The sequence below is a fragment of the Neopelma chrysocephalum genome, unplaced genomic scaffold (genome assembly GCF_003984885.1).
Source record: "Neopelma chrysocephalum unplaced genomic scaffold, ASM398488v2 Primary Assembly neopelma1_164, whole genome shotgun sequence".
In the NCBI taxonomy this organism is placed as follows: domain Eukaryota; kingdom Metazoa; phylum Chordata; class Aves; order Passeriformes; family Pipridae; genus Neopelma; species Neopelma chrysocephalum.
Genome location: NW_020897826.1, coordinates 3,485 through 11,935, shown reverse-complemented (window position 1 = coordinate 11,935; position 8,451 = coordinate 3,485). Strand labels below are relative to the sequence as shown.

The following is an 8,451-nucleotide window of genomic DNA, read 5'->3' as shown; positions in this document are numbered from 1 at the left end:
CTAAGTCCTGACAAAGCTAAAATCTAGGTGAAATTTCTAAGGCTACAACAGTCAGTCCCCAAAAATCTATAAATTAGTATAATTTTAAGCCTTTTTCAGAAAACTGACGTTAACACTGAAGGGCCTTGCAAGCTGCAGCTCTTTAGAGTAGAATTTTACCTTTTCGTGGTCTTTATTTTCTGTTGATTGTGCAATACTTTAAAATACTGCAGTGCTTTAGAAAAACCACTTTCCTCAGCATCTGCATTGTTGGCAGTTTCCTGTAGTATGAAAACAATTCTGGCAATAGTGCAAAGATTCGTCTCAAGATGAGAGAAAATGCTGAAAATAATTTATTAAAGAAACATTTTTCTAGTATTTATAAATATTCTTCCTTCATCAGTGGACAAACAGGTCTGTGAGGACCCAACTTCATCTGTCAATGCACTTTTCCTGTGCTCAGGTGTGGGAAGTACAACCCGTACAAGCCTTGCTGGACCTGGTATAGGTGGGACTTTCTTCTCAAGCAAGAGATGACCTGGAGAGAAAAGGACAAAATTAATGGCAAAAATAGGAATCTGTGCTTTGCCCATCATTAGATGCCTCCAAACCATGTTTGGAGGGTGGGAATAGAGGGACTTTGGGAATGAGACATTTGTCTAAAGCTGTGAGGGTGACACTGGCACAACCCGCAGCTCTGAGATGAAGGTTTTTCCTCTCTTGAATCTCCCTGGCTGGAATTTTCACTCCTGAACCTCTAAGGAGAGTAATTCTTATTCTCTGTAGATATAGCCCTTCCCTTCAGCTGCTGCAAAGCAAACAGCTGCTTTTGAAACAGTGCTGTTAAGATTTTGATGCCCATTAAACCACCCCCAGAGATGGGAAGAGGGTCTTCCTTGCCTTTTCCAAGGATATACAGCTGGAGTTTGGCCCTGCAAGGCTGCACAGTCTGCAGGTTAAGAGCATTGAGCACAAAATTCTTGATGTGCTTATGAAATATGTTGTCTTTGGCCCTCCCTTGCCTGTAACCTGATCATTCTGCAGATACTGAAGAGGGAAGAGGTTTAAGAAGTGCTGCAGGGGATGCTCTAATTCCACCTGTCATCTTGGGCTTGGCCTCACCCTTGGGCTTCTGTTTTTCTCTCTGCAAAAACTCGAGCTCAGTCATGATCCTGCTGCTTTTCTAGAAAGAAGATCCTGCTTCCTTTCCTAGAAATCTACTCAGCTGACTATAAATTCCCTTCCCCATCCTCCTGTGCTCAAGTCCTTGGAAGAGTTGGCAGTAACAACAGGATTTGGCATCTCATTTGCTGTTGGGATGTTAAATACTGTTCCCACCGGGCTTCTTGGGAATGTGAATGTCCCTCCCGTGAGTCCCCAGGTGTCTGGGCACTGCTGGAGTCCAGGGAGAGGTAGGACAGTGAAGGGGACACTCACCAGGAAGCATAAGAAGAGGAGGAGGATGAAGCCGAGCAGGGTGAAAACGCAGATGAGGATGATGGCCCAGAACTGAAGCTCTGCAAAGGGAAAATAAGGGCACATCAGATGTTTGGACTCATCCACAGGGGATTCAGAGTGGGAAATCTCTCCCTGGCAAAGTTCAACAGTGCTGAGGCCAAATTACAGAAACTTGGGTAAAATGGAGTGAGGCTCCAAGGATCTACCACTTTAAATGTGACAGTCCGAGCCCTCAGAGAGTTTCAGGGATGTTCAGAGAGACAAATTTCTCTCTTAGCTGCTGGCTGGACTCTTTTGGGGAAGGGGACAGGGCTAAGGGTGGCAGCAAAAGCTGTAGTTATTTTGCCAGTGTGTTTGTGGTGCACAAAAGAGCAAAACTTCAGAGTACTTTTTTCTTTCTCCTGTTTACTGTTAGTTCTGGGGTGGTGGCTGTGCTTACAACACCATATCTGGGGATTTTTAGGTGTTTTTTTTTATAAATACTGCAGTTATAAACATTTATTGGTGCCAGAGCTTTAAAACATCTTCCCACATTGGACTGGTCTTGCCTGTCCTTCATCTCCTCAGGCTGGCTGGCTCTGGTGGTACCCACTGTTTGCTGCCAGCCTACCAAGAGGCCTAGATTTTGGGTCTCTTCCATGGGTTTAGTTTCCATTTCAAGGGTCTAGTCTCCATTTCAAGGCATGTAATGCTAATTTATTCTAGTTCAAGCCTGCAGTGGCTGTAGGGTCAATCCCTCCCAAAAAGCACTTACCGGATCTTTCAGACTCTGGTTCATCTGTCTTGAGTGGAGAATAACCTGGAAATAAAGAATGGGACAGATGAGAAACAGAAGCCTCTGGAGCTTGTTAAAACCAAGAAGAATCCCCCAAATGCCACTGCAGAGCTCTCACCTTCAACAACCAGACTCTGCTCCTCCAGCTCGTAGCTGGGGCCCAGCTTGGTGAACCCCTGGGTCAGTTGTTTCAGCTCCTCAAACACTTCTTGCTTTTGGAAAGACCCTGAGAGGGGATCCAGGGTGAACTTGCAGATGGAGAAGACCTCTGTGTATCCTTTCCCATGGACAGGCCTGGAGAGAGACAGGCACAGAGTCATTATGGAGAAGAGAGGAAGAAGCAGAGCTGAGTGGGAGATTCAGGTTTGCAGATGTCTCCACGGTGTTTTATTAGCAAGGGATCACTTTCTGAGTTTATTCCAGGCGAGACAGGAGCCTTGTGAAACCACCCACTGAGTTAATCCCCATTTCTAAGAGGTAAATCAACTTGGCTTCTTTGTTCCTCCAAAGAGGTGTTGGAGGAGACACACACGGCAGATCCTGTCCTCGGGCGGGGTCAGTCCCGCTCATGGTTTTGCGAATGTGTGTCTGTGGAATTTTAGTGTATTTGAGTACTTGAAATAAGAGAATGCACGTGTTTATTTTCCTCCGGAATTGTTTATGCTGTGCAAGCACGGAAACAAAACCACCTCTCGTTTGGACAGAAACCTTTTGTGGTAAAAGCAGAACTCGAATGAAGGTGCCTCCTGTGTGTGATCCGGAGCACAAAGGTCGACAGGAGGCGTGAACACCCTGCCGTGACCCTGAATGCCTTCCTGAACTGCTCTTGGGGGCTCAAGGAAAAGCCACTTCCAAGCAGGACTTACCCAAAACTCTCCACGGTACAGCCGGCAAAGTGCTCCTTCAGGCGGCTGGTCCTGAACACATCGAGCTGATGGGAAACACAAAACAGTGGAGGAAAACAGAGTCAACTGAACACATCCCTGTGTGCACAGGGAGCTCGAGCTACTGCTGCTCAGTTCACCTCTTTCTCGATGTTCTCTTTGTTCACTCGGTACACGGGTGACCCGGGGTCCTGCAGTTGTGGTGAGAAGGGCAGGCTGGAGATCCGGAAATTCAAGCCAAAGTTTTCTTTCCCAGACTTGAGGGGTGTTTTGTAAGTTGCTGCCTCAATTGCTAATTCCAAGGCTGGAAATGGAGGGGAAAAGTCAGTATAAATTCTAACAGAAACTGGGGCTCTTCTACCAAAGACTTTTCACTAGTCTGACAGGAAATTCCCAATCAGTCCTTCAGCCACTCCTTTATTTGGGATGCTGTATGTTGGAAAAAAACCCTGAAAGTCTGTTTATCTCTAAATGGTTGAAGTTCTGATGAGTAGTTGCCACTTCATTTTCTAATTATTTAATATTGAATAACACCTTAAAAATTAATAACACCTCAAAATTGAATTACACCTTAAAATTGAATAACACCTTAATATTGAATTACACTTTAATACTGAATAACACCTTAATATCTAGAAACAACTTATCATTGAATAAGACCTTAAGCCATTGAAGACTAAAGGGCTACACTGAGCCAGACTAAATGTCTGAGCTGAACTCAGCGGTTCAACTTAAAACCAGATTTATTTCCACTCTGATAGGCCAGAAATTGGGGAATTCTGAGCATTCCATGGCGAAGTGAGGTGACTGGGTGGACACTGGGCAGAGATTTGAGCTCTACGTACTGTCCACTGAGAATTCCTGCAGTCTGTAGCTGCTCCCCAGCCACAGCCCAGTTTCATTGGAAGTCCCATCCTGGAAGGTCCTTTCAACCACGGCCCTGTTGATGTTGGGTTCAGGGTGGAAGAAGCACTGGCAGTCGACCACTATGGATCCAGCCCTGTGGGCAGAGGAACAGAGGTTCTGTGGTAAAGAGGCTGATGATCACAAAACTTCACGTGGGAAAGAGTTTCCCGAAGGGTTCCTGCTCTTCCGAGTGCTGTGTTTGAAAGTAACGGGGTGGAATGGGCTGATGGGGGGGTTTGCCCTGGGCAGGGACAGCAAAGGAAATGCCACCTGTTCTCTCTAGGAACTTAGGCTTTACTGCATGAACACAGTGAAAGATCAGCAGTTTGGGGTTTTTAAAAGCTTTTACCCTCTGGGAGGGTCCCTTGCCCAAGCCTCTTTCCACCCAGAGCTGGACACTACGGCTACACCTGAAGCCCACTTTTAAAGCCTAGTGGAGTTCAAGTGAAGAGGGGGAGTGCAGAGGTTACAGGATCATCAGTTCCCATTAAGAGGATGGGAATCAGTAATTCCTGAGCTACTCAGCAACCTGAGGATGCCTGACTGAGACTGAGAAAAATATCAGCTTATAACAAGGCAGAAAAAAATTCAAACCGACAAATGAAGCCTAGAAATGACTTCTTAGGGCATAAAGTTCCAACATGAGAAGGAAGGGGAGGAATTCCACAGGGGACAATGGCACTTGGCCATGGGGGAGGGGTGCCAGGGTGTGGCAACCCTTCAGCCACACTCAGATCCCACCCCAGACCTCAGGCGGGTGATGCTGCAGCCCAGGAACTGGTCCCGCAGGTCGCTCTGCCGGTACAGCTGATTCATCTGCAACACAAATGTCACAATAAAGATTCATGAGCCCAGGGTACAGCTGATTCATCTGCAACACAAATGTCACAATAAGGATTCATGAGCCCAGGGTACAGCTGATTCATCTGCAACACAAATGTCACGGTAAAGATCCACGAGCCCTGGGCACTCTGCAAGGTGCTTCAGGCCATCAGGAGGGACTTGAATGCTGGGGAAAGCCCTGGCTTTGGGGGTTTTTTTTGCTGTTTGGATTTCATGGGAGTTGGTTTTGACTTTGGAACGTGCCTTCTGGTGATGGAATCTGACTCCCAGCCTGGCAGATCTTCCTGCCTTATCTGAGCGAGCTGCCAGCGTTAAAGAGCCCAGTCTGCTGACTGGCAGCTGTCAGCTCACGCACACCTCACACTCCCAGAACTCCAAGTACAGAGTGCTACAGTTTCACCTAAAGAGCAAAATTAGGGCGTCGTCAGGCTGGTAGGTTGGGTTGAGGCTGAAGGGAATGTGTTGGGTTCTCAGCAGTGAGTTATGGGTGGGTTGACTCCAAGCTGGCAGGGATTTGCAAACACTTCTGGAGGTGGGACTGAAATGCTGAGTCCCTGTGCATTGAACAGATCACCCAAACCTCCTGTATTTCACTCTCCATGTCTTTGGCTGGACATAATTTCTTAATCCAGATTCCCAGGATTGTTTGGGTTGGAAGGGACCTTAAAGATCATCCAGGTCCAACCCCCTGCCATGGGCAGGGATGGCACCCACGAGGTGCAACATCCAACACGACAAAAAGTGATTCAAAGGTCAATCTTATCTTTCAGATTCTAGAAATTTTTGTTCCTAAGTGTTGATTTTTTTTTTAATTAAGACATAAAACTATGGCAAAAAATTGACCAAACATGAAGGTATTTGAGCTGCAGCTCCTCACCTTGTTAGTGATGCTTTCCACTGCTGCTTTGTACTCTGGAGACTGAGAGTCTGGGTTGGTTAGATTTTCATTGACTATCCTAAAGCCCAGCCTGTAGCCCTGTTTGGCTGGAGCTTCAACAAAGACAGGCTTTCTGGTGGTAGCTGTTTCTGTGAGGGGAAAACCTAAATAGAAAAGGCAGAGTGCATTTATTTTTACATCAGTTCTATCCATACCATAAAAACAATATATGTGTGGCCCTGCTTAGATTATATAATAATGAAAATTCTCCAGGAATTTGTATGATTTAAGGGTTGGAGATGCTTCTAGAATGGCAAGATGCTGCTGGATTGGTTTTGCCACAGTGTCAAAACCTACAGAAAACCAACAAACCAAAGGGTTCCTTGGTGCTCCAGCCCCAGTGGAGTGATGGGGAGTGATCTCCAAGAGATCCCAAAATCCTGATCTGTTCATGGGTACTCACCATTGACATACAGGCTGTTCTGGTCCAGGCTGTAGTGCCCCAGTTTGGTGACACCCTCTGTCATGGTGCTCAGCTCCTGATAAACCTGTTCCCTGTCAAACCTGGCCAGGCTGGCACTGTCCTGGTAGCTGCAGATGGCATCTACTCCTGTGTCATCCCTGTGCCTCCCAGACCTGAGTAAAAATATCAGACACGTTCTTTAGGACACTCTGTGTGATTTGTACGACCAGGAATGACACCAAAATCACTGTAATTGGGCTCCTACACCTTTCACCACACTTTAGAATTGTGCTGATGACATTTAGATCCCAAAATGATTTTACCATCATTAATGGACAGGGAGGTGTCCACAGGGAGGCTTCTCTATTCTGACAACAGAACAAGTATGATAATTTATGCAAATTTAAGGTATGTAAGAGCAGATAAAGGTTAATTCCACTTTCAGGAGTCTTTTAAGGTCCTTTCAGATACTTTTAGTATCAGAAAAATAAAGATACTTTCAGTATCTTTATTAGGGAGGTGTCAGGGGGCAAAGCCAGACTTTTCTTGGTGTCAAGTATTAAGATGCAACAGGCAGGAACTGATGCCCAAGAAGCTCCACCTGAACATGAGGAAGAACTTCCCTGTGCAGTGACCAAGCACAAAGAGAGGGTGTGGAGCCTCCCTCCCTGGAGATATTCCAGAACCATCTGGACACACTCCTGTGCCATGTGCTCCAGGAGGATCCTGTGGGCCCTTTCCAACCTGACCCATCCTGAGATTCTGACTCTTACCTGAACCTCATAGTTTTACATCCTGTGTAGGCAGAGCTTATGCTGCTTCTTTTGAACAGAGGGTCAATCTGTCAGGGGGAACAACAGCACAGCTGAGAACTGGAAATCAGGTGCTGAGTTTAATGCAGGTGGATTAAGGGCAGCACCAAAACCCCCAGTGGGCAAACCCAGAGCCAGACTCACGTAGTGGTTGAGAACATTCACTGTGGAAATGAATTTGCGGGAAGTTGGGACATCCAGGTCTGGGGTGTACGGGAGGTTGGTCAGGGTGAAGTTAAGGGTGAACTTCCTGGTTGTTGGTCCTGATGCAGCAGTTGTGCTTGGAGCTGTAATCAAAGGGGAAAAGGATTATGAATTTATTACAAAAGAGTTACCTTCACTTTCAAAGATATTCCCAACCCCAGCACGTTTCAAGGCTACTCTGGATAATGTCTTCCCCTCTCAATAATCTCTTTCCCTGTTATTTTCTGAGGGCACCACTCCTTTGACACCTTTCCCTGGAGTGAATTCAGCAGAATACTTACATGATCTCTGAAGTGGTTCATTGTAACCTGGAAAGGAAATGGAAGAGAAATGTTATGTAAGAGAACCATCCACTTGAGAGAATGAAAGTGGAGAGGGGATGATTAAATGGATGACTTGGGAGTGAATCATCAGAACCTGCCCCCCGAGGGTGTGAATCTGTTAAACAAACAAAGCTTAAGCAGAACAAGGTGCTTTTGTAAGAGTGGTGACTACGATGAGAAAAGGGCCGTGCTGCTGTGTAATTAAATACTGGTGGGATAGAAAGCAGGTGAATGACTGAGGTCAAGACTAAAATTGTCACTCTTCAATGTAATATAGAAATTAAAGTCTTCAAAAATGTCTATGTGAAAAGATTTTAAAGCTTACACTTCATCTTACACAGAAAACTCCAGTGGGATCTTCTCCTTCAGGCCACTTTTTTAACATTGAAGTGATCCCTGAGACCCCAGGTGGTCCCAAACTGCTCAGTGCCCAGAGGAATGAGAAAATCAAACACTTACCATTGATATAGAGGCTCTTGCTGTCCAGGTTGTAGATTCCTAACTTGGTGATGCCACTTGTCATGTTCCTTAGTTCTTGGTAAACCTCAGCTGGGTTAAACTTGGGCATTTGGGAGCTGTTTCTGTAGCTGCAGGTGGTGTCTACTCCTGTGCTATCCCTCTTCTTCATTGCCCTAAGGAATTCAATATCATGAAACTTCTGTTAGTTATTAAAAAATATCTTTTTTTTTCTGATGTGATTAAAAAAGCCCCAAATAAATCTTTCCTCAGTCCTCAGATGAACTACAAATATATGGTCTAACAAAGAAAAAGGCTTTGTAAGAAAAAGACAATAGAAAAGTGCATAGAAGCTTTATTATAGTGATGACAACTACTTGAAAAAGGGAAAGAAAAAGAGGAAAAGGAAAAGGAAAAGAGGAAAAGGAAAAGAGGAAAAGAGGAAAAGAGGAAAAGAGGAAAAGAGGAAAA

General features: G+C 45.4%; 1 protein-coding gene across 1 annotated transcript in view; it reads right to left on the bottom strand.

Moving 5' to 3' along the window:
* Window positions 1-297: 297 nt before the first annotated feature.
* MUC16 (mucin 16, cell surface associated) overlaps window positions 298-8,451 on the bottom strand; it is an 11,632-nt gene continuing 3,478 nt past the window's right edge. The window contains exons 9-22 of the mRNA XM_027701640.1: window positions 7,984-8,156; window positions 7,483-7,509; window positions 7,142-7,284; window positions 6,959-7,026; window positions 6,186-6,358; window positions 5,723-5,886; window positions 4,751-4,818; window positions 3,942-4,096; window positions 3,237-3,400; window positions 3,079-3,143; window positions 2,331-2,506; window positions 2,192-2,236; window positions 1,417-1,496; window positions 298-517 (exon numbers count right to left, since the gene is read on the bottom strand). Of these exons, the coding sequence (XP_027557441.1) occupies window positions 419-517; window positions 1,417-1,496; window positions 2,192-2,236; window positions 2,331-2,506; window positions 3,079-3,143; window positions 3,237-3,400; window positions 3,942-4,096; window positions 4,751-4,818; window positions 5,723-5,886; window positions 6,186-6,358; window positions 6,959-7,026; window positions 7,142-7,284; window positions 7,483-7,509; window positions 7,984-8,156 (1,600 nt within the window). The 3' untranslated portion in view covers window positions 298-418. The remainder of the gene's footprint in view (window positions 518-1,416; window positions 1,497-2,191; window positions 2,237-2,330; window positions 2,507-3,078; window positions 3,144-3,236; window positions 3,401-3,941; window positions 4,097-4,750; window positions 4,819-5,722; window positions 5,887-6,185; window positions 6,359-6,958; window positions 7,027-7,141; window positions 7,285-7,482; window positions 7,510-7,983; window positions 8,157-8,451) is intronic.